Raw genomic sequence first — 25469 nt, forward strand, 5'->3', positions numbered from 1 at the left:
AATCGAAAGACACAATTACCTGCATTTGATGCGTACTCCGTCGTAAGCGGTTTGTTGAAAGGGTTGTGTCGCCTCGGTGGTGCTTTCGGTGGCGCTAGCATGGGCACCGTTTCGGGCGTTTTCTCCCGACACTGGCCCTCAATTTCGTCCAGCTGGCGCTGCAATTCCGCCACCATTAGCTTCATATAGTCGTACCCGGCACAGGTAAGCGCCTTCATCCACTGCTCCATGTTGGCCTGCGATTCCGTGCTGAGGTAGTACGTCCGATTGTTCGGACCGTGAAATATGATCTGAAAACAGTACTGCTCGCTCTCTTCCGCTAGCTCTAAAAGAGGAATTGAGAAATAATAATAAAAAAAACGGGAAGAAATAAATCCGATTAGTCAGAATATTCGAATGCGCGTATGAGTCATGAGGCCGCAACGCTTACCCACTGTGCAGCCCTCAAGGATGATCATGCCGAGCGGTTCCTTATCGGTACGCTTGTCAAAGTAGAACAGCAAGTTGCCCTTCAGCACAAACCAGCGCCGCTGCCAGCTTTTGTTCGTTTCACCCCGCTTGTTCAACCAGCCCTCCAGATCGACTGGTGGCGTTGTGGCGAACGTGCAAAGATTTTTCTCGTTAATTTTCATCGTCTGCTGCTAGATAGGATGTGCCACAAACCTCCCCCCGAATCGCCGCACCGGGGGGGTGATTATTTATTTTGTTTTTTTTTTTTGGCTGAAATCTCGTGCTTTCTGTTCGAATTCGTGTCGGTTGCTCCCGAACGGAAGGAAACGTTTGAGACGGAGATTGATTTTCTTTCCCGCTGCTTAGCACATCTCGCAGAACCCGTGATCTCCTCTGTGTATGCTATTTCTGATCGTGGATGATGTATTGTCGGCTTGTGTTTGATTGTGTGTCGGCGCAGATGGTGCTGGCCGTTTGTCGTACAGCGGTGCGGGAGGGGCAATACGGCACACGCCTTAAGAAAACACCAGAACGCGCAACAAACACGGCATATGATTAGTAGTGGCAGGGTGTGGTGCTGACCTTAAAAAAACGGACAAAAGACTTACCCACAAACAAAAAAACGATTCGGAAACGGCGTGTGTTAGCCGGTGTGCAGAAAACGGGGAGAGCGAACGATGAGCGGGGTATTTTCACATTTTCCGGCACAAAACACCCAGCAGTTACCTCAGTCTTTAGGATTGGTTAATTCGCATTATTTTTATTTCTGTTCCGTCGGACTGCTTGTCGCTTTATACGGTGAACTGTCAAATTAGCTCATCGTTGAAGGGATGCGTTTATGGTATTGTGATCGAGCGCTCAAAACTCTTGTCTGTGCTGGGTTGTTCACAGCGCGATCGGTTTGTTTTTGTCGGGGGAAGAACAATTTAGAAAAGACGAACATCAATCCAAAATCCCAGATGTAAACAAAATCCCCTAGCGGCCATTGCCTATCTTAGATCATTCCTGTTGTTAACGTTTGGTGTTGAAAGCTTGTTTGGTTTGATGTTTGAGCTATGAATGCCAGGTATCCCGAAACTAGTTTTTTCAATCGAAACTTGAATTCTTTGCATATTACGAATGGTATATGGTACTGACTGGTACAGGTAGCAAAATTGGCAATCCCGAAGAATGAGCTTGAAGTTGAATATAACTTACAGGAACAAAATAAAGTCGTTTCTTATTTTTTATATATAATTGATTATTACGGTCCAGTGCCGTATTGTCAACACCGCTTGTGTTGATTATTACAGATTTATAAGGCATTTCCTCCTTATTCTTGGCCTTATCCCGGGCATACTCGGTTATGGTTGTTGTGATGGTGATGATGATGATGATGATGCATTGGTGGATTTTGCGCGTTCTGATGGTCCGGTACTACTGCTGTGGCTATATGAAGTCGTTGCTGCTCTTTGAAAAATATGCCAATAAAGTGTCAATAAAAGTGTTTTATAATGTACCAATGCAACTCATCGATTAATCGTCTGCCCTTATGTTGGCCACCTCAACTCTGTACAAATTCTATAAATTTCTACCCAAAGGGGTTTCTTATGGTCATGCAATCGCAACGTAGTATTTTTTGATACAGGTAGCTCTTATTATATGTTTTACTTGTGGTCGACGTAGTGAGTAAAATGTTGAGAGCGGTCCATGGGTTGTTTCGTTAATATAATTGATTTGAAGTAAAATTTTCATAGCCAAAAGCGTCACTGTATCTCAAAAATTACAATTGAAATCTGCAGCTGCAATACGAGTGAAAATATGTATATGAAGTTTTGGAACAAAGATTATGAAAAGATAATATAATTTATTAATTAATAAGCATTTTATCTTAATTTAATATTTTGTATTCTTAAAAATCAGATGCACGCCCACATTATTCTTAAGCCGTTGATTTTTTTTTTCGAAATTTCAAGCTTCCATTTCACTGTAAGAATTGTAATTGTGTTTTCCTATGATTACAATACCCATTCCTAAAGTCATGAAGCAATCGTGATTTCAAGCATCATTGCATCCCTTTTTGCTTCATTATGCTCCTTGCTCTTTATAATGTCATACCTCTGCCAAATCGAGCCGACAACACGAAGGTTTTGACACAGTAATGACATTATGAAGAATGCAGAGCATTATGAAACAAAAGAGGATGCAATCATGCTGTCTTCACAGATTTAAGGATGTGTTGGTCTCCTCCCTCTTTTCGATATAATCGTCTTCTTCACAGTTGGTTCAACGAGGTTAGGAATAGGTATTGTAATTGTTTGACGACCTTATTAATGGCCTTATAATTCCCATTACAAGAACAAGGATTATTATCTGTTTACTTATGGTTTTTGATTGATAATGAGCTTATCACTCGCTGTTAAATTCCCTTTGGTTAGTAATTGAAGAACAACAAATGCTTTTTATTAAAGCGCATCTGAACGGCTGGTCGAATTAATGTGATTTTAGAACTATTGAATATTCTTCTTCTTTGCCTGCTCAGGGTGGATTGGCGTCTTCCGGTGGTACAGACCTCTACTATCTCAAGATCGTAGCCGTCAACTGACATGTTCAGGTACAAAGCAAACATGTTATTTGTCTACGTCTGACAAAAAAGAAAAAACAAACGCAAAAAACCCAGTTAAAAAATGTTTATGTTGATTTGGTAATTGTTTAGATGAGTCCAATTTGCATACAGTTCATTGCTTACACCTAAACCATTCTTCGGATGAAAAACAATCATTTAACAAGTAAACGAAGTAGTAAACTGTTTAAGGATTGGACAGGCAAAAAGAAAAACATAAAAAAACACTCTAGGGATTTTGTTTTTGGAATGGATTTTTGAAATTATATTCGGCTTTTCTAAAAAGGACTCCCGAATACGCCCGATCTCGCTTTCGGTTCCGTTTTGAGTGGATTATTCTCCTACAGGACTAAGGAAGAAAGCAAGCAGGCCTTCGCCTTCATACTGCAGGCGCTCATTGCAAGGAGGTAAATGAGGTATTTGATAGTGTGCGTAGACTTCGGCAAAACTTCGGAGTGTTACTTGGGATTTCGATTAAGGTCGTCTATCGCGACCTTTTGAAATTTCAGTTAACAGTAGTGTTGTCCTACGGTCGGGTTATAAAAAAAAATAGTTCTATGGCCGAGTTTCCGCTTATCGAGCTATTGAATGTCGAACTCTGTTTATTTTCCACAACCGGTAGAAAAATAAGCTATCGAAATAAACAATCCATTGAGCTTTTGGTTGTAAAATGTAACTAAATAAATTGTATATACGTAACCAATGAAAAGAAAAAAACCGAGTTCGACAACCGACATGTTTGGCAAGGAGTACATTGAGGGCGCTCGATAAGTGGACACACTACTTACGATCGCCTACCGTTTGTGTGGAAGTTTTATTTTTTCCGGATTATAATATTATTTCATTTCCGGATTATATTGATTTGCAAGTCGTTTATTTTTGGCATGGCGAGGTGAAAGGTGAGGCTTTGAAAAAAATAAACTGTCATACTAGTTTACTGCACATTGTCAAAAATTGAGAGCTTTATCTTTTCGCTAGGACGATTAATCCGGCATCCCAAGTAGCCAGCCTAAAGGTACTCCAGGGCCGCCCGATCACAATTCTCTCGACCAGTTTGGAGAGGAAAATCTGTCTAAATAATTGCATGGTGAATGTCAGGGATGAATTGATGAAAAAAGGCGATCTTAAAACCTAAAAAAGGTCAACAAATAATTTTTTAAAACTTATTTTTAACTTATGGCTTAAGTGTCGGCAAAATTCCGCAAAATGATGAGACAACGATTTTTTTTTAATTTAAGAATTATTTAGGAAACAATGCAATTTGATCGGTTACAGTATCTTTTACTGTTTAATTTTACAACGCATTTGAAGAAAGTAGCTTTTTAATTGAATAATGAGCCCTCTGTAATACGCCATCCAATAAAAAAAATTGGAAAATAGTATCCATGATAATTAATTGTAACTTTCATTTTAGTTTGGGATACTTAAAGACCTATGAGAGCTGGATTCTTGGAGTAGAGATTGGAAAAAATAACAGAAGCCTGAACTGGTTCCCGACGATTCCACAAAAAATCGAACCCAGTTCCGGGAGGTGCAACCACTCCTTTCGGAACCGTTCGGAACCTTCTGGTTCCGTTAGAACCGTCTGGAAATGTAGTCGGCTAGTCGGAGTATAACAATGCGCTTCGAAGAAAACAAAAAAAAAAAATAAAATCAAATCATAATGAAAAAAAGCGCATTTTCGTACTAGCCAACTACGAGTCCGGACAGTTCCGAAGGTTCTAACGTTTCCGAATGGTTCTGGGTGGAACCGTTGATTTCCGTTGATTTCCTTGGAATCGGAATTGGATTCACACGTGATGGAACGTCTCCATAATCCCCAGGTCCTCGACACCTTCCGAGTTGTCCACACATTCTCATCAGACATTAGATGTTGATCACTGTCATTAATACAGGCTTGGTAAGGTTGCCCGGGATTTAAAGAAACTGCCCTATGCGTTATTACGTTAAGTAGGGTCATAGCTTAAAATAATTGATAATAACTTTTCTTTTAGTTTTGGAAACGTTTTCTACCAATCATTTTTGTATCATCTGCATGTCCTAGGATCTGGATTATATTATTGATTTATTATTCTCACCTGACATTAGATGTGGACCACTAGTTGTAGGTATGGTAAGTTTCTAGCTTTACTAGGTCCAAGTTATGCTGTCATTAGCGACTAGGAAATAAAGTAAGATATTTGATGCCAGGACTTATTCTTCTTCTTCCTCTTTTGCTATGCGGGGTAGTTCCCCAGTACTACTAGGGAATCTAGCAATCTGGGTCTTCCAAAGATGCTTCGCTCGTAAGATCAGTACATGCAACATAAAATACCTCTAAAATTAGGAAACCCGACAACTAGTGGCCATATGTTCTAATTGATCCCGCGACTGGATTGTTGTTGGCGTTATTTTGTCCGGTTCACTACACGAGAGAAGCGTTCGCTGATTTGAATTTCAGGACCATCGATATCAAATAATAATTAACTCCTGACACCACGTGGTGCTTGTTACATTTTAAATGCACGCGTTCACTACTCTTAGCATTAAAGTAAATCCAGTACCTTGTTTAATTTCGCATCATGCTGGCACAATTTTCTCTCGCACACGTTTTTAGCTACATTTTTTTGTTCACTTTTGTTCGCTATGAACCGTTGTTGACCTTTATCCCTGATTGCATATGCAGGCGAATGCACCGTGTTCAGGCTCGTCCCAAGCATGGCAAGCAAGCGTGCGCTTTTTTTCGTATTCTTGTTTTACTTTGCATGAAAAAGGCCTTCGATTTCCCAGCGGTGTGTCCAGCAGGCAATGCCCGAGGCCGCTGTACAACTAGACCAGGCGTGAACATGCAAAATGGTGGTCCGTTCGGTACCAAAAAAAAAGAGCCACCCTCAGGGACGTAAAATCACGGATCTCTATCTTCTCCTCCGCAGCTTACCAAACCCCAAACCGGAGGTGTCAGATCCGTGGAGCCCTACGGTACTACGATGCTGGTGAAAATTTAATATATTTATTCTATTAATTTTCATTCCAAATATTTGGCGAGTGTGCAACTCGATGCGTTACTGCTAGTGAAGTCTGGATGCTGCTTCTGCTACATCAGCAGGTGTTGTGCAGTAATTGTTTTCCTGCATTATAAGAGCTCCATGTTTTCGTTTTTTGGATACTGTACCCGGTGCCAAACAGAATGTTTTTGTGGAGCAAATCATCCAAGAGTTCACGTTACTGTACTCTCTTTAAGATGGCGCCGAATGCCATGCTGATGAGCTTTAAAGGCGACCATACCGATACAGATATCAAACAAAACAGGGCAAATCATATTGCCCACACACGGGACTGTTTGACAGATCGCCATTTAATCGAGTGAACCAATTAGGATCCCCACAGCCCAAACGGTAAGTGTGAACGGTGGATGAACTCTAGTCGCTTAATAGTACTTACGAGCCTAACGCCGATGATCAGATTTATCTGCAATCGTGCCATGCGGCATAGCGGGCGTAACCGAGGACTCGTGGACCCCACGCAACATTTGTTGCACGTCACCGCTGCTCAAACTGTGTGCGGTTCACAGTTCACTTTGTTGCCGGTTTGCTTTCATAATTCAATTCAATTACGTACCGGCACGCGTCTTCTTCACGACTTCATGTAGGTAGGTAGTGGGAGGAAAGATGATGCCACACAAACCCCACTGAAACGGACCGAACCGTTCTGCCATTCTGTTCTGATTGCTTCAATTACCACTCAAGCTTTCTGCCCAACCATTTGGCCGAGCGCTGGGGATAAAAGAACCTGTCACACTGAGGTACACATACACACACGGAACATAATGGTTTACTTTAGCTACTTTCTGGACCGTTTTTTCACAGTTGCTCAGGTATGGTGCTGGTCTTGTCTATTTCGTAACATTCTCGAAGACACTGGGATAGTCGTGCGAGACGTTTGAACGACCCTCGCCATCATGGCACACGCCAAGTGGTGAACTTTGTAAGAAAATGTCCGGCCACGAAACAAGCCTGACCTAGAAAGTGGTGGAAAATTTGATTACCTGATTTGATTTATTTGTCCACTCTTGCCAAAGCTCTTGCAAGCTGCCGCAGGACCAGCTCCGGTACACGTAAACACTCGGCTAATGGGTGGTGCGATCTCGGAAGAATGATGCCCTAAACTGCTGGCCGTTGCGTTCCTCACCCACGCCACACACCAGGTGGTTTGCTTGGCCGTGTGGCAGATGCGAAAGACTTGCAAGTTCGATGCTATATTTATGCGCAACTACACTGCAAAACTGTTTATGTGTCATGTTGGGCACCCTTCTCGCTCAACAAAACACCCATCCATCGATGGCTGCGGGTTCGACCGACATGAGCTTGTTATAGTGTACACTGCTTGTGACAGTTTGATGCCCATAACGGTTCCATTTGGCAAGGCCTTCCTCCACCCAAATGCATGGTTCGTGATGGAACCTAGATCTCCCGAGTTGGCGAGAAGCTACTGCAGACGGTACTTACTTGCTAAATGTGCGTGTGCATCATCCAGTACATGTTGAAGCTCACTGCTAAAGGGTCGTCAACAGTTTTGGGATATGTGTGTTTCGGCGAGGGAATAGAAACTCCCGTACAAGTCTTCCCGGGAAGTGAAGACTTTCTCCGAGGTTTAGGTCTGGTCGTTGGGCCGTTTCAAAATTTGCAAACTTCTGTCCACACACACAAACTTTTCAACTACTACCCAAACCCCGACACCCGGCTATCCCGTCACTTGTAGTCTTTGGGGAGGGGTGAGTTTGGGTTTTTGTCTGTTGCTGACTGACCACTAATAATGCCACTCCACCACCAGTTGCGAAGAAGTCGACTTTTCAATTACAGTTACCAGATCTGTGCCCACCCGGTTGTGCCGAAGCAGCTTATCCAGTGCCTCCAGCAGCTAGTGCAATGTCCGATATCGTCAGCCAGAAGTAATGCATGCAACAAATACATTTGGTGCATCGACTATAATACCCACGCCAGTCGCTACCCAAATTCTATCATTTTCATCTCGCCAAGGCAAGAAGCTTCAATGCTTTGAAAGGGGGAGGAGAGAGTATGAGTTTATGTTTGTGAGATCATCTTCACGCTCATGCATTATGGATGCGAGAATTAGAGACATTTGCTTTTACCCCTGTTAATGGTATGCACCGAAATGATGGGAAGATGTGTATTTGGATGTGTTTTGCTACTTGCCACCGGAAGAAAAGTCATAATCGAGCGTCGCCAGTTTATTTATGCAGATTGGGTGGAGTGGAGGGGAGAGTGCGAGCGGTCACAAAAACGGAACAGGGTGCGCTATAAATCCTGGCTCAAATAAACACCTCCAGCAGTTTGGGGGTGGAGGAAGATTTAGTGGGCAAACTTGGGTGAACCAGTTTTGACAGCTCTCATTCATTGGTGAGGAGTTAGTAGCGGTGCAATAGGGTTGCTTTAATCTAGTGCAACATTCGCAGAGTTCATGTGTAGGCACAAGTGTACTTAGGATTTCTGTGGATTCTACGCTACCGCTAGGAATTTGGCAGATATTCTTTTTCTTGGTTTAAATTCCTTCTAGGTCATACTGGTCGTCGAATGACTTATTAGACTTGCTGACCCAACGGTCCGGTTGGGATTTTATCCCAAGTTCTGCCTTATGAAAACCGGCGACGATGTCGCCTCTCGGACCGAACCCCTTCTCCCACCCGGTTAGGCCCGGGTCCGGTTAGGTTTACTTAATCGGGAAGCTAACACGTCCTTTGAATGTCTAACAATTCTCGAAATGTTAATCTATTAGAAGTTCTTGAAAGATTACACCACTCCAGCGATTGATCTCGAAATACAAAGAGTAAACATCCCGATTATTCTCGTTTACATTATCCCTCTCACCTGCCAGAGTGACATCGATAGCTTAGGAAGAAATAAAACCCATCGGCACCAAGGTAAATAAACTAACTTTAAAGGTGTGTCCTTCCCGCAGGCATATCGCCGAAGCCTCGGAATGCTTGATAGTTAGGCAACTATCAACGTAGCACTAAAGCACTCGTCAGTGTTTAATAATCAATTTCTAATCTCGCCCCAAACAAACAAACAAACAAAACCGTCACTGGCATCATCGAACAGTAGAACATAATGCTCGCACGGGCGCCATATAAAAGTAGACGAAATCGACGACCGGAAGGTAAATGAAATTTTCCTCCAACTCCCTGTCGACGATGTTGTAGGCCAGGCTGGAAGGCAACATAGGCGAACAAAAAAACCCTCTCAAAAGGTGACTTTTTCGGAGCCTGCCAATCGTCAAAGGTGGCCATAAAATTCCAGCACACGTACACGCAGTTTCTAGCTCTGCCTGGTTCCTTTCCGCAGTGTGCTCGTCTACTAAGCACGGCACGCTTTTTGGAGCACTCTAGGAGTAGTAGTAGTGAAGAAAGAAGCGCCCCATTCTTCACCATGTCTAGGTGCCGCATGGTGAAGTTAGTGTCGTGCACGGCACGGCACGGCAAAAGCCGGAAGGAACGATAAGCTTAATTTAATCTCGAGCACATAATCTTCCGAACGAGCAGGGGCTCTGGGACCGATAAGATGAAACTGACTGAATGTGTGTGTGTGTGTCCTCTCCTTAGGTTGACGTGTTTACCGGTTAGAATTGGCTTGCTGATACGCGTTGCTTATGTTACGGGTTTTAAGGTTTTGGCTGCTGGCTGAGTGTACTAAACACACATGCACTAAAGAGAAAGTGAGTCTGTGCGGGAAGCTGTGATAGCTAGAGGAAACGAGGGAAAAAATAAAACAATGTCATGACATTTTTTGACATGCCGTCAGTCGGTGTATTTTTTTGTTTTTGGTCACACTTGTGTGAAGGAGTAAGCACGTCTCTCACACACAGTCAGGACCTGGATGAGGTCCGTACCGTCGGCTAGGTGTGAAACACAATTTAACGCCACGCATGAGGTGTGAGAACGCCACTGCCCTGATTGTTGAGGTGTTTGCGTGCTGGGACGTTTACCGGAGCGATTCAGACATTTTTTGGGTAGCCATTTTTGTTGTTGTTGTTTCGCCATTGAGCCGAAGTAGAAGGACGCTTTTGTGCCGGAAGCGGGAAGAGATGACGCATAAGCATTCTGGCTTCGTCTCTCTGGATCTGGGTTAAGTCTGGGTACGGAAAGTGACTTCAATCCTGGCGGATGTGAAACACACTACTGGTAATGCCATTATATCTGCTGCTGGCACGTGTTTGTTTGCTGTTTGCTTTTCATCTGGGCTTGATTTTTTTTTATTTTGTTTGTGCGTGTGTTGTTTGGTGCGTCCTTCAAAATGAGTCGGAAGTGTCGGCAGAGGAAGCTGACTGCTATACGAAAGTGATATAAATTTCTTTCAGTTCCCAAAAGCAATGAACCGTACCGACAAAATGGTTTGACCCTTGAGTCTATTTAGTTCCGGAGGTTTAGTTTTTGGCTTCAGCTGGTTTAGTTGTGAAATAAAGAAGGTCAGGCTTAATTCTGAGTATCATGTTGTCAGTTTGTAAAACAATTACAGCAATATATACAATAAACTACAGAAATAATACTTACTTACTATATCCTGGTATTGCTAGTGGACATACCAACGCCATCTCTTCACATTAATTTTGGTCTATCACGCATCTTATGTCCAAGGGGACGACTGGAAAAGATTTTTTGAATTGCATCGTCTGGTGCCATTATCATAATATGACCAGTCCACTCACTGGTAGGCCTGATGCGCTGTTGTTTCACACAGTAGATGTCAAAAATCCTTCAATCCAAATTCTAGGAGGAATTAAACAGCGTAGGACATATTTCAGAGGTATAAGAGAGAACTTTTTCACTTAAAGGTCTCTAGAGGTCCTCTCTAGTACTTTCTAGATTAAAGAGTAGGTGAAGACCCTTAGTGATAGTGTGAAAAATGGCGGTAGTAAGTTCTGTTCGACGAATGTATTAGGGAGGAAATCCCCGTGTACTCAACACTCTAAACGCCTTGTTATTGCTGGGCTCTTTCCAGTCTTGCCGTTTCAGGAGTCATGTCTGGTAGTTTCCAACTTTTTATTCGACGAAAATGGCATGTCGATTGTCTTGTAGTCGGCAGTCTTGTGGTCTCAAGGAGAAAATCTTTTAGACTCTCCGACGAGGCTTGTCCCAAGCTTTTTTACCAAAACAAGGCAAAAAGTCTTCTTTTGTCACAAACATTGCATAGCTAAAGGCGTTCTTTTTCACTTTGACTACATTTGAAAACTTGTTTTTTTATGTCATGATTTTTTTTTTGAACATTCCTTGGCCGGTGCTACTCATTTAAAAAATGTATTGCATACGCTCAGGCGCTTTTGCTAAACATTTAGCTGTTTCATATCAATCAATCATACAGATACTACTGCATCTTTGCCGTACTATTCGCAGCTCATGAACGGTATGAACAAAATCGAACTCATGGCAGGTATTTATTATCTTTCCTTAGTCTTTCGCACCTGCCAGCAGATATTTCACATGTCCGCAGCTCAACTTACTTGCCCTTTTCCACTCAAAATGGTCAATTCTTTGCCGCACGAAAGAAGAATTAAATTATTCTACACGTGCTCGGTCAGCGATTTTTGCGCCCCTGTTCGTGACTTCGTGGTAGATGATAATTTGGTTCATTTGGCTTACATTTTTGCCCACAAACAAAACAACAACACCGAACACTCGGTGATAAATGGCATCCGAGGCGGGAAGGATGCCTCTGCCCGACAAGCATTTGCACTGGCATGCCGTCACATTCCACCGTAATCCTTCCGGGGTGGCCTAACAACGGCCGGTACGGCGTCAACCAGGTCTTCTGGGGGGGTTCTTTTTGGGGGAAGAACGTGTTGAGCGATCGGGTCAGGAATCGGAATTAGGAACGATTCCGTACGCTGACAGTAATTAAGTACCAAATGTGTGCTGAGTGAATTAACTCACCACCGATCGGAATGGGCAGGTATGGGTAACTGGATGGAAGCAAAGTGGTGGTGGAAAAAATATGATGAAAAACGAATCGTACGCACGCCGTTTCGCACTATGCTTTGTCTGTCTATGTTTTGTTCTAGTTTAGGCGGCCCTGCTTAACGAGGAACATCGGAATACCCGCTTTGCAGCGTAAATCATTCGAGGAACACAGAAGGAGTGTCGGGAGAGGATGGTGTTAGAGTTAAATAAATAAATAAAAATTGCCAGCTGGGAGAAAGAATGGGGATGCTGTCGATTAGTGCTGCCAGTGCATTCGAGCTGCTAAACTTGACGGTTGGTTGGGTTGGGGAGCATATTTATTTCCTCGTATATTTCTAAGTTTTTGAATGATTTAGCTACCGACAACGATCGACAAATTGAAAGGTATTGTTTCGTGTTAGTGGGCGTGTTAGTGTTACTTCTCTTTTACATAGCTTTACGGCTCTTTTCAATCGATAGTTGATTCGAAAATAATATTGCATACATTCAGGCGTTTTCTGCATAAAGTTAGATTTAGCGCCTAAAAGTATACATCATGCGTGTCAGAATAATTATTCTTACAGTGTTCCATTGCAACATTAGATTCGTTTTGATAAATTTCAATAGAAAAATTGCTGATATGCCATGAAAAAGCTACAATCTATTGAACACAGTTCGCGGAAAATATAAGTCATCCTCGTGAATTTATGCGTACGCGCGCCAAATAGTCACTTGGATAAGCATTATGGAGCCAGAATTAAAATGAAAAGTAAAAATGTGCCGAAACAACTCATGCCATAATTAATTACATTCATTCTGCTGAAATTAAAATTTATTCCCACCTTCAACATCAGCGTACTCCACCGATTCTTCTGCCATAAAAAAAAGGTGACCGGGGAAAAATGTTTTTTCTTCTGCCTTTTCCGACACCCGCTTCTCCTATCGGTAATGTGTTCCGAAACGCTTTTGATGAATATGAGTGTAATCAGGAAAGCGAGCGTCAGGGAGCGAAATGGAGAAAAAAAAAGGAAAACCCCCCGAATATATCGCCCAGTATCCGTTTCACCCCCGGGTTTCGGTACGCCGGCTCCCGATTGCCCGATCTGCCCCACCTGCGTTTGATGACAACTAATGACTGGCGGATGCATACGTAGGCATATTTTTGTTTTCGCGGAGGCTTTTATCGTCCGGGCATTATGCACGCGTGTCCGACTGAAAGCAACACTCGTCGTAACATTCCGTCCAAGGTTGGTGCCGGACTGATGTAATAAATTATGATTATCTCGTTGCGCTGGTGTTTGTTTTGTTTTGATGCTTCGGTTTACCTTGCGTACGAACGGGCACGGTGGTGGTATAAATTATTCTTAAATTTCTCACACCAGCATAAACTACCCTCGGTGGACAATAAAACATAAACTTGTTTCTTCGTAACGGTCCCGTGGTGAGTACGGAGAGAAAAATTGCCCGAAACGATACGTGATCTGGTTAGGAATCGCATCAATTTGAAAGATCTGACATTTCAAGGTTGCTTAACTCTTAGTGTGAGTGCATCAAAATAGCTCCGGGAACTCCAACACCCGCGAGTAGCTTCCACGCTATATAAAGGTCCATCAGGAACTCCCATGGTTAAATAAGGTGAGTTAGATGTGATATTTTCTGATGCACATAAATACTATTTAATTGTTTGTTTGTTTAAATTGTTAAGTGAATTATTTCAAAGTGCGATAAAGTACTTCTATTCTGTTTAATCGTCGTCAATCCGTTAGTAGAAAAGTTGGTCCAGGCCACTTGTTCTAGCCAACGCATTCGCTGTGGTTTTCTACACCTCGCATCAAACAGGTCGCCGTCTAGTTCGTAGTAGATTCGCCTTTTTCACACGTGCTGGATGCACATTACCGCTGAAGACTTTAATCATTAGCCGCTGAAAACTGGCGAGTGCATTAGTATCTTTCAGTAGAACAGTCCAGGATTCGTGCTCTAGTATTCTACTGGAAGTAGTACTTCTAGTACTACTGGATGTTGCCATCTGCGATACATCGCACGTTTGATGTAGTTGGAGTTGTTTGGATAACATAGTAGTAATCCGAAGTTACGATCGTGATCGAGCTTGCTGCTACTCTGGTTCCGAGTCAGGTAGCATATGCGGCCAGCAGTTACTATGTCTTCGTCGCAGTGACCCTCTATCGAATCCAATGACCTACGCTAGCTAGTTCAGTATATGCCCCACACATCACCTCAGTTGAAAGGTCAATAATGTCGATGTCATTCGAGTCAAGAAGTCAAGAAGACTTAGCGTGCTAGCGTCCTTTAGTTCGATTCGATCTATGAAGACATAGAATATCTCAAATATGGTGTTGGGCGGTCTACTGAGCTCGACATTTTTGGAGGATCTCATTAAGAGTTAAGAGACTGCACAAGAGTATTAGTTACCTAATCTTTTCAGCATTCAGCACTGCAATGACTCGGAATCCTAGTTGCTTTCGTGCTCCATTTTTTTCTTTTCAGATGTCTGTAAATGTAGTCCTAATTTTTTATTCGTTTAAAAAGACGATAGTAGGCGGAAGATGACTTCTCCTTCATTACTTACTGCTTTGCTGAATAAGTTTGATTACTCTTTTTATTATCAAAGCTTGAGCCTAGCTGAGTTGATAAGTAAACACTAAGAGATGTTTTGTAGATCTGTTAAAGGAATCTAATACAGACCTTTTGTTTTTTTTCAAAAATAGTCATAAAATACCTAATATCTTTTAGGTATTTTCATTTAGAGTGTTTAAGGATGGCCAGAATTTTTGCCACAACAAATGAACGTCAGATCAGTTTATTCGCGGCATTGGTTTGACACACTAGATTAATTTTTCCCGATAATTGCCATCATCTGTCGCTTTCCAGTCCCGATTCGCCCTCCTTTGCGCCCGTACTCGCTGCACTGCAAATCCAATTAAAACTAACTCGAAGTCGGTATGGTGCATCGCCACGGCAAAATGGTAGACTCCGGCGCTCTCGCTTCCGGTCACACTGTCCGACTGTACGATTTAGACCGGGCCACACTGAAGTAGTCCCTCCCTGTTGCCCAGGGTGTCATTTTCCACGCGATAATTTTTATTGCTTTGATTCCGAAGAAAAGCTCTCGCTCGCGCTAGCTCCAGCCAAATCCCTCCGGGTGGCGCTAATGTGTGAGCAATTCTGTGCGCTTCTCGAGCTTCCCTACCCAGGAGCTGCTGGCGCCTGAACTGCTTGATGAAAATTAGTTTTTGCTTTTATTAATTTATTTGCTTAACGCTACTCCGCGGCGCGTACAGGGAGAGTGTGAGTTGCCGATAAGGGGAAGAACCGTTCGACCGTAACAGTGTCAGTGGTGCGATGTTGTCCCAGTGGCGCGCTGTCAACTGTGCCTGTGTTACTGCCGCCCCAATGCCCAGAGCCAATCATTCGCGCTTCCAGCTTCAACCATGGGAACGTTGATGTTGCGGGTGTCGGAACAAGACAAATGAAAATGACACAATCTTAGATTAACTTTCCTTCCTTCCGATCCTTCACCGACAAAACCGTCCTATCGCCGTTTGATGGGACAGATTTCCCCCAATAGCATGAAGCTCAGCGCGACCAAAACTTTTCCAATATCTTCGCACCAAGTGGTTGGAATCGAAATCGGAAAAGTAACAAGTGCGGTGAGTTGTAATTGATAGGAGATGATATTCCAACCTCCGGTCCAGGATGCCGTCCAATGCGAGTGGAAGAATATTGGCGTACTAATTTCTAATGGAGGATGCAAGGCGGGGCGGGACGGATGAATATCATTCGAAGCTGTTCTTGATTAGCAGTGAACTTCAACCACCTTATTAATAGGCTTGGAGGTTAGTTTTTATCTAAGTTTAAAGCATTTTGGAATAGTGAAGTCTTTCCAAGATATAAAAAACGAGAACCTCTTTATAATTTGCCATCAGCACTAGACAGCTGGCAAACCTTTTGTCTGTGTTGCGGTTTCGTCGTGAAGTATAGCTTTCACCGTATGTGGTTCGTTTTCTCTTCCACAAACCTACCAAAAAGGGTCCAATAAAATTGAGAGCGGTTTAGCAAGCCTAAATTAAGCTTCTCGTTTTTTATTCTGGGGGCTGAAGGCTTTTTTTGTGGAGAGACCTTTACGGCATCTTGCTTCTGTCAGATGACTTCCTGCCACCTGTTCTCCCACTCTTATTTGCTATTTGCCGAACAAAACCGGACCACCGGTGATTGATTTTAAACTCCAGAACGGATAGATGCGAGAAATTGTGAAAAAAACGTTTTCATTCTGACATTCCAAGCACTTCCACCAGCGCGCGCGTGTGTGTGGTGCGATCGTTTGAATGGAAATTTCGGATGAAGTAGTTTTTGTCGATGCCCCCTCGAGGGCAACTTCACTCGGGTGATGCACGCTTTGATCGATAGCATCTCGTCAGGACCGGTACGCCTTCAGCCAAACACACACGGTACAGCTGGGAACTGTCAGCTCGTACAGGACTTCCTCCCAGTGTGTGGACCTACCGGCGTGGTGTTTGGTGAAGATTCACAGCAAAAACCTCTCCAAAAACACGAGACACGAAGTGAGGATGAGAGACAGAGAGAGAGAGAGAGAGAGGGAAAGAGGGAGAGAGCGAGAGATCAATCTTCCTAATTAAAAAGGATGCAAAAGAGATCGTTTCTAATCTGCGAATCCTTTCTCGAAAATGAGTCTTTCGTTACCTTGCCCTACCTAGGTCCCTACATACCCTTGCTCTTACTTGGGGCATAGGGGATGGGGTATACTTTCCCGATAAGTGGTTCAACAATTCGCACTCTCTCGCTCTTTGGGTCAGGCACCCTTGCACACAAACACACACATGGTGTCTGCATCTAGGACTAGCAAAAGGTTTTTAGTAGCGCATAGGTGTACCTTTAATGTGAACCTTTTCAGCTTCGGCGTACCATCGCTTAATGCGGTCCGTTAATGGATATTGAAGGGTTACCTTGGCTAGGCTGCCAAACCTGCCGTTAGTATAGTCTCCGGTCCCGTGCGATGCGCACTATGTGGTTTATTTTATTTTTATTAGTATTCGATCTCGAACTATGCTTTGGTAGGGGGAGTAGCATCAGAAATCGAACGGTGAAGTTTACACCCGAACAACGAGCTATTCAGTTTGGCACGGCACGTGCCAAACTATAGCACAGATACTCATTTTCTATAAACTACCGTAAGTAGTTTGAGGTGAAAGGTGAGTTTTACTTATCTAACAAGCTTTACTAGAGAAGCAGCTAAAAATCTTCGAATTTTTTAATCTATCCTTCACGTTATTCAAAATCTGAGCGCCTAAATGTATGCAAAATATTCCTAAAATCTCGTTAGTGATAGTATACACGGGTGAGATTGATTAGGGTTTATATTTAACAGCTTCTACAAACTTCTCTTCAGCTCGTTAATCGTGCGAGTAGCTAATAAGAAGTTCTTTTTTAAATTTTGTGGTATAAGTAAATTAAGGATTAAATAATTGATGATGATTCTCTCACAAAGTGTTTTAATAAACTTGGGATGAATTTCAACTTGCGATTTAATGCGTTTCCGAAATACCTTTCTATTTTTTTTTTTAATTCGTAAACTACGGCCAGGCAGTATTGCTTAAAATACCTTTCTAATAAATGCTGTAGAAATGACCTTAGGGGCAGCAGCCTTAAAATTGAATCCTATTGCATATTTTCAAGGAAGTTACACACAATAGAAACTTGATTGAGAGAGAGTAAACAAAATTTGCTTTTAATTTTTTTATAGACAATTTAGAGTATTTTTAGAAAAAATGTATTCATACATAATTTTTTGAATTTAAGTTGTGCCCAAAAGAATCAAATTTGATGTAAACCAATTCTTTTTAAAATGATTTTTAAGTTGCTGCTGCTGCTGCAATTTCTCTCCAGCAGTGCTCCGTACAAGATAAACGAGTCAACCCAATTGAAACAAACTCCGGGCGAACGTTTAACTTGGTGAAGCAACTTGACAGTAATGAAATAGAATTCAAAACAACACATACCCAGTACACATGGTTCCTGAGGGTTGTGCTTGGGTTTCGGTACCAGTGTTCCCAACCAACCAGTGAATCTTTCTTTCTTCACCACTAACCACTACCATCCAACATTTCCCTGCCCACAGTTGGGCATGATTGATTTCACCTTCCCATCCCCCTCCAAAAAAAAAACCCACCCTCCGATGGACCTCGTACAGACGTCGCCTCTTCATTCACTGTCGGCCAACTTTCGGGATCGGTTTTGGCTCTTTTTTTTTCTTCTGCTCAACGTGTGGGGCTTTGTTTTAATTTCACCACCAACTAACCCATCTGCCACACCCTCCCCCCTCCGCCTCCTAAAACTGAAGGTTGCTTGTAGTGAATCGCAACCGAAAGGTGGCACCATCACTTACTCGAAGAGTGCACTTCTCCTGCTTATGGGGTGAAATTTTAGGGAGCAAGTGTGGACCACCCATACTTTGCCGCCGCGAATGGAGCGTAGCGTATGCTTAACTAATGAATTTCGTGTTAATTTTCTATTTAGCGTACACATACACATATTAAATTTAAGCGCACTCTCCTTTAAGCGAGAAATTTACAATACCCGCACAAAACCCGTTACGTGGAACGCTCGGTTCTTGGAACCGCGGGAGATGGGAACGGTGCTGAAGTGTGTACAACAACACCACGGCAAGCACACACACACACACACACACACACACGTGTTGGAAGTGTTTCGGAATGCTTCGGTACCACTTGCGAACGCCGAGTGGGTGGCTTCGAGAGCCATTGACGTTGAAGTGCGGTGTAGTAATATACTGTCGGCACTTTATTATCTTCTCCGCTGGTGGAACACTAAACCCGACAGCAGCTACAGACAACGGTTTTGTGCTGGACTGCCGGTTGGCTACTATACTGGGATCGAGACGCTCCCTTCCCGGTTTCGCTTTCCTTTTCCGTAGAAGATGCATCACGAGATTGAAGCCAAGCGGATGAGAAGTTCATTTAGCTGGAGCTCCTGTCGACTTACCGCACTACTTCGGATAGGGAAGGAGGGAAGGGGAGCGGAGGGGGGGAGGGGAAGAGGTTTGTCGAAGAGTGTGTGGGACGACGCGAACCTAACCTAACACGGCTCGAAGCATTGGTTTTGCCAAGCGGATATCGAATCCGTGGCTTAGTGTTTTCACCGTCACCGTGGTACGCCTGGAAGGTAGGCTAGCCCCCCGTACACCGACCGGTTAGAGTGCTTCCACTTATCGTACGATCTTGCACGGATGGCACGACAGCTTCCGCAACATCCGAAATCAACTCCACAAGTGTGGCAAAGTTCAGCGCATTGTCAACCTTTGGGTGGGGAGAGAAAATCACGGACGAAGGTCGAAGGCGCTGTACGCGTCAACTTTGAGGGAAGGGAACATCTGCTACACTTGTGGAGAGTGGTTACGGTTAAAAAGTAAAATATGTGAAACAATTTGTCAAATTTTCTATTGCGATTGCTGGTGAGTTGTATGGATACGCCCGAATTTGGTACATATGATGACAAGTTCCACTACACTGGGAAGCGTATCGAAACGAGTGTTCCTAGTGATATTGCCTAAACTGACTTTCGGACTTCCTTTACTTTTTTTAAAAATAGTAACTATGCTTTAGCCTTTGACAATACTCGATATGCCCACAGGACCTTAACCTTGTGATGTGCAGCTTCATACACAGTTCCTTTTTCAAACTCCCCTTCGTAACATCGACCACCAGTGTCCAGCTTTTCGCAGTTTCTCGTACACACACAGTACTAAAAAAAAAGAAAGAAAGAAAAGTCATTGTGTCAGCGGGCGAAGCGAAAGTGTGATTGACAGTCGGGGTTCGGCAAGCGTTTTCATGGACCAGGGCAGCCTGTCAGGGTGATGCGTTATTGCACGGTTCAGTAACAGAAACAACGGCAGACCACAGGGAACAGAATGTACTGAGACACACACACACACAAACCAGGAGAGAGAGAAAAAAGTCCACCGAAATGGAAAGAAAAACAATAACCGTAATGGCGCTAGCGGACCCGCAACTATCCGCGATGTTTTTTTTTTACGCTTCCCGGCTGTGTGTAACGAAAGTTGGAAGCATTTCGGCACAACGCCACAGGAATGAATAGAAAACCGGTTTCGCGAAAAATGGAATTCAATGCATGCAGAAAATGGTTGGGTGACGTTGGTAGTGCTGTTGTGCAACAGTGGCGTTTTGCGCCTGCCGTTATGCAGCGTGGAAGACAACGGCGCGCGTGTTTGCCGGCGTGCCGGGGTCGCTTGCTTTTGCTACAGTTGCAAAGTGGAGATGTGGAAAGTGTGGGAGATGAGGGAAAATGGAGTGAAAATAGAAAAGGAGAGAGAGAGAAAGAAAGAGAGAAAAAAGAAGCCTGCTGTCTATTCATCCAAGCGCACCCGTCTACGTACGGTGAGGAATGCTTCGCGGTGCAGCTTTTGTGATGCGGTTCTCCTGCGCCAAGGCTCATATTTTGCATTGCTTCTGAACGTTCGGAACGTGCACCTTCACGTCACCCTAAACCTTACATGCAGTGCAGTTTAATCGTTTTACCTAGTCGGGATGGGTGGGAGGTGAGAAGTTTTGTAGTACGGCGATCATGTTTTACAGTCCACTTTGTAAAAGAGTTTATTTTGAAAAAAAAAAAAAGATAGCCTAGTATAGCATTTACATGAAATCAGGGAAAATTTTAGCTTAAAATTTTACAGAATTATTTCACGAAATGTACAAGGTACCCTGAATGGTCCAGAACTCGCATGCAGCAGTGTATCCTGGTCACGGCACCATCGGTATTAGTTTATTTATATGCATCACAATTGTTTTAATTGAGGTAAAAGATGTATTATTCTTGTTTACAAAAAAATCCTAATGAGAAAGTGAGAACAGCTGCTTCGTGTATGGTTAAGGATTTAATTATTGCTTGAAAAGATCTATTAGAATACAGGATGTCTTGCCTTCGTACTAGTTTGCAAGCTGATCACTTGGTAGTAAAAGATGACACAGTCTAAGCAATGTGAAGCAAACAACGAAAATAACGTAAAAATATGAAATTAATCGAAAAAGTAGTTAGTGCTCGATGACATAAATCATCCGCCGAGCACATAAATACTCTCGCCACCCAACAAAACTCAGAAGAAGTTCATCAATAATCTGCTGCTTCTTTGACTAGGGATGGCTTTATGGCATTTTCCTGTCCCGCTTTCCTATTGTTCAATCCTCTCTTCGGCTTGCTTTTGCTCTACCCCATGAGTGCAACTAAGATTCACACCTACCCCCTAAACCCCTTGTTGAACTTCTTGTGTAGCAGGTTGCCTACCTTTCGGGCGCTAGCAGGTTGCTCGTGCTTGATTTGGCCGTTACAGCACGTTCCGTTCGGTAAGCAAAGGTAGACACCTCTTTCACCCTTCAGTAGCCGGCAGCAACGATAAATAGTTGCGATGTGAGAGGGTTGGGTGTTAAACAGCGTAGAAGAAACTGAGCACCAACAACCGCAGCCGCTTGCCGGGTGAATGGGTTTTTTTCACCACACACACGCATACCAACCAAGTGATATCGGCTTCCAGCAAGGTGTGTTTGTGTGTGTGTATGGCTTCAAACGGAAGAATGATAGCGTCGATATATTTATTTATGTTTGAATTAGGGATAGTTCAAACTGAAATGAATGTTTGTTTGTACCGCCATTAATGGGCTTCCGTACCGCAATTCTCGTATGGAAGGGCAGAGGCGGTTACGCGACGTACACGTGTGTAAGGGTAAGCCGTTTGTTTTGTGGCTAATATTTACGTGTGCGTTCGTGGGGCGGTTTTGGTTTATAGGGCGTGCAACGGTGCCGTGCGTGTAGGTTACGGACGCGTTAAACCCTCCCTGTATCCGAAAACCAGGAATCGAACCGATGTTTGCTAATTGATTACTGCCCACTGCATTCCCGGTGCGTGCGTGTGTGGAACCATCGTGGTAAAGCTGAATCCTTCCCTCGTTATCCGCGTTCTCTCGTCTCACACTCTTACGCTGGATAGTAGGCGTCGAAATGTGTGGACTCGACGACACGAGCGTGGGGAGGGGGGGAGGGGAGGTGGGGGAAGGAATACCGGGCGAGTCTTTGATTTTGCAACTGGAACTGGAAGCCATTTAAAGCGAGGCGTACAGTGATCAAAGTGCAGTGCGTTCGCCGCAGTGCGGTTTTGTACAGCGATGAGCACACTGTCACCGCATGGGTACGTGGACGCTGGTTAGGTGCTGCATAAAAGCTGCGTAAAGGTTCCACTCGTGTCAAAAACCACTGTCAAATGGGTTTTTGAGTGAGAGTAGAGTAGTTCATTTTTTTCTTTCTTCTATGCGCGTCTGTCTGTTAGTAAAAGCCTTTAGCTTTTTAGAATCTTTCCTTGCTGCCACTATTTTGCCGGGCATCATAAAATAACAACTCGCGCTACCAATATCTACGGGGCAGGATGCACTACAGAGTCATCCATTATACGTAAGGCTACCTTTAGTGCTTCCTCTAATCGGTTGCCGCGTTTCATCCACTTTCCGAAACATTGATTTCATTGTTAGCAACTAAACCCCGAACAAGCGCGCGCGCGTGTGTGCGTGTGTGTGTGACCGGCCGAGTGCGCTATGAGGCAGCAAATTGGGCGACCATTGTTTTCGATTGAATTGCATAAATATTCACTTTTACACGCCACTACACAGCAACAAATGGTTGACTCGTGGCACCGAACATACCACACCTTCTCTCTCCAGGGTTGGTGGCACACCCCAATGTTGAGCCCATCATCAATCAGATTACGTTTATTATTTTTGCTGCCGTGAAATTGTTCATCCTTTTTCCCAGGTGGGTTTTTTGGAGGTGGTTGGGGGTTCGCTTTTGAGTTCGGAAAGAGTGAAGTTATTGTCCAGTTTTTCGGCGATGTACCACAAACACAATACCTTGCCAATATGCTGTACCGCTAACAAGTTCTTTTTGGAGAATAGGATCACAACAGTCGTCAGAAAGCAGGTTGGTACATCAATGTTGGCGTTTGTTTAAAAAATTCTATTGGGAGAAAGCGGACTTTTTCGTTGTTGTTTAGCAATATACTCCTGGACGGAAGGCAAGGTAGCGTGTGATAGGTGTCACCACCAAATATTGTACGAGGTAGTCACCTAGTCTTTTGATGGTTAAAAATGCTCTTAATTTTTTGAAGTTTTTTTATTGAGTTGATATTTCAATTATAATTTCTGGTATAGAGACAACGAAATTGGGAGGTTCCGGTGTATGCTTGTCAGAATTAAATGGCGCTAAGGTGAGTTGTCCAACGGAAATTAATTTCACAAAATGACTAGATTTGTGGATCTCTTTGGATGTTTATTCGATTTGAATCATAAAACGGTTGTTCAAGGTGTTCCAGAATTAAACAAGAGCTACTATATCACGGGATCCTTCAATCTGGATTGATTATCCAGTGACCGGATATACCGAGGACTTGCATAAATGTTTAACATCCCAGGTGTCTCTGTTTAGAAATTTCCCCTGCTAGACTACCAGAGAAGAAAGCACCTAAGATTGTTCCGATTGGTTCTTAGCACCGTTTGCAACATTTCTGTGAGGACCTTTCGGACATTACCAATAAGTTTGGCTCTGGTGTTCAAAATATTCTTCTTCCCTCTTTCGCAACCCAAACTTGGTCATCAGAAGGCGCCAGCCAAGGGTAGAGAGTAGCCAAAAGTGTAGTGGGATGGTATGTAGTGACGACCGTAAAACCAATAAACACCGGTGAGTTTACTATTTCCGGGGTGGTTTCCATTCCAACCCAGCAAACTCCACCGGCAAGAAGACTTCAAGAGGCAACATGGTACATGGTCAATTCGTACCAATCGACAAATGCTGCTATTGTTCCGGTACGCGTACCTGAATACTACTTCCCTTCTCCTCACCGCTTTGTCTCTCCGCAAATCCGCAGCAACGTTCAGGTAATGGCATTAATCCCTCGGCCAAACAATATCCCTGTCCTTTCATGTCCCCGAGCAGGCGACCAGAGTGAGCACGGGAAGACAAAACCTGGCGGACCTCGAGTTTGTTGTCATCGTCTGACCCGGGAGTCAATGCATTCATTGAGTTTCGGTCGGGACGCATTTGCCGGGCGGCCATTTTGTGCGCCACGGAGACGGGTTTGGGAGATTGGGCGAGGATTTGTTCAGCACTTGAGCATCGAGCGAATTTTAATATGCTTCCCTAACAGTCGGTTAAACATTGTTTCATCTAGTCTTGGTGTGAGGGGGGGGGGGGGGGAGGGCTAACGGGCACACCACGAAGGCGGAAACATGGTGAACTTGCACAGTAATGCCGGCGCAGTAAAGTTTGGTCAGAATGGTGGAGGGTTTAGAGGGGGGGGGGATCACTGCAAGAAGCTGGCGGATAACATTCAGTTCTTGTCCAGCGTTGCTATGGAGGACTTTATCCATATCTTCATTCCATTGCGTTTGCTGCAGCTGGGGATTCGCTTTCGACGAGTTCTCTGTGTTGGGCGACCAATTGAAACTTTGACTACAGGTCAGTGGGTACACCATTCGTTTCTATTCCACTGCTAGAGATCGCTTTACCTGCTTTACTGATTGACTATCAATGAATGTTAGGATTGTGCTTTTAGCTTTTTAAAGTTTTCGTTATCTAACTTTACAGTTTAGAGAATTTAAACGGCCGATAATGTCGATACGCTTATCAGAAGATGAGATTAGTTTAATTGGTGAAACTAAGATAGAATGTCACGCATATCAAAATTAAAGCAGGAAGAGATGAACGTATGTTATGAAGAGCAGCTCAACGTAGTATAAAACGGCCTAAATCTAAATCCTGACAATCAACCGCAGCTGTCAATCTGTCATGAATTTCATTTTGGTGCAATAAAAGCGTGAAGTCGTCAACGTAACTTCCTGCTGCAATCTTCCACAATGCTGACATCGTTGCCATGCATGGAAAGCAGAGCTGCAGCTCCTAGTGCTGCTATGGCGATTTGTACCATCGGCATTTTAATTAAATTTACCAATTTTGTATTACTGCTACCTTGCGTAGCGTTTTTATTCTGCTCTGGTAAAATGTTTCTGGTAAAATTCTACCAGAAGTGCGTCCTTTTGATGCTTCAATCCCCAAAGATTGTGGACGTCGCACGCCAAAGCCAGTCAATAGCATAAAAGATAGCGCAAATCATTTAATGAAGGCAACCGCTAGGGTCGATAGTTCGCTATCTATATCTTGCCACCGAGGACTACTACTGGCAGCAGCTTAAGGTCATCGGAGACGTTTTTTTTTTTTGTTAGAGCTTGGAGAAAAAACGTCTGCCAATAGGCAACCGGAGGCGGACAGTGAGCTGCCGCCGGCATTTTGTGTTGTTTGATTGAAACCGTTGACAATCCTGGTGGCGAACGGCCGGAAATTAAACGTCAGCCAGGAAGCGGCAGATACTAGCGACTGACA

The 25469-nt window shown here is 43.6% G+C and overlaps 3 protein-coding genes across 3 annotated transcripts in view; 2 read left to right on the plus strand and 1 right to left on the minus strand.

The window, feature by feature from the left end:
* LOC126556789 (alpha-1B adrenergic receptor-like) overlaps positions 1 to 25469 on the plus strand; it is a 462834-nt gene that overhangs the window by 179780 nt on the left and 257585 nt on the right. The gene's annotated exons all lie outside the window — the stretch shown is intronic.
* LOC126561477 (cytochrome c oxidase subunit 6A, mitochondrial) overlaps positions 1 to 25469 on the plus strand; it is a 382637-nt gene that overhangs the window by 78859 nt on the left and 278309 nt on the right. The gene's annotated exons all lie outside the window — the stretch shown is intronic.
* Positions 1 to 25469, minus strand: part of LOC126563239 (sesquipedalian-1) — a 228175-nt gene that overhangs the window by 2027 nt on the left and 200679 nt on the right. The window contains exons 2-3 of the mRNA XM_050219871.1: positions 431 to 635; positions 20 to 325 (exon numbers count right to left, since the gene is read on the minus strand). Coding sequence (XP_050075828.1) covers positions 20 to 325; positions 431 to 632 — 508 coding nt within the window. The 5' untranslated portion in view covers positions 633 to 635. The remainder of the gene's footprint in view (positions 1 to 19; positions 326 to 430; positions 636 to 25469) is intronic.

Source organism: Anopheles maculipalpis, chromosome X (genome assembly GCF_943734695.1).
Source record: "Anopheles maculipalpis chromosome X, idAnoMacuDA_375_x, whole genome shotgun sequence".
NCBI lineage: Eukaryota > Metazoa > Arthropoda > Insecta > Diptera > Culicidae > Anopheles > Anopheles maculipalpis.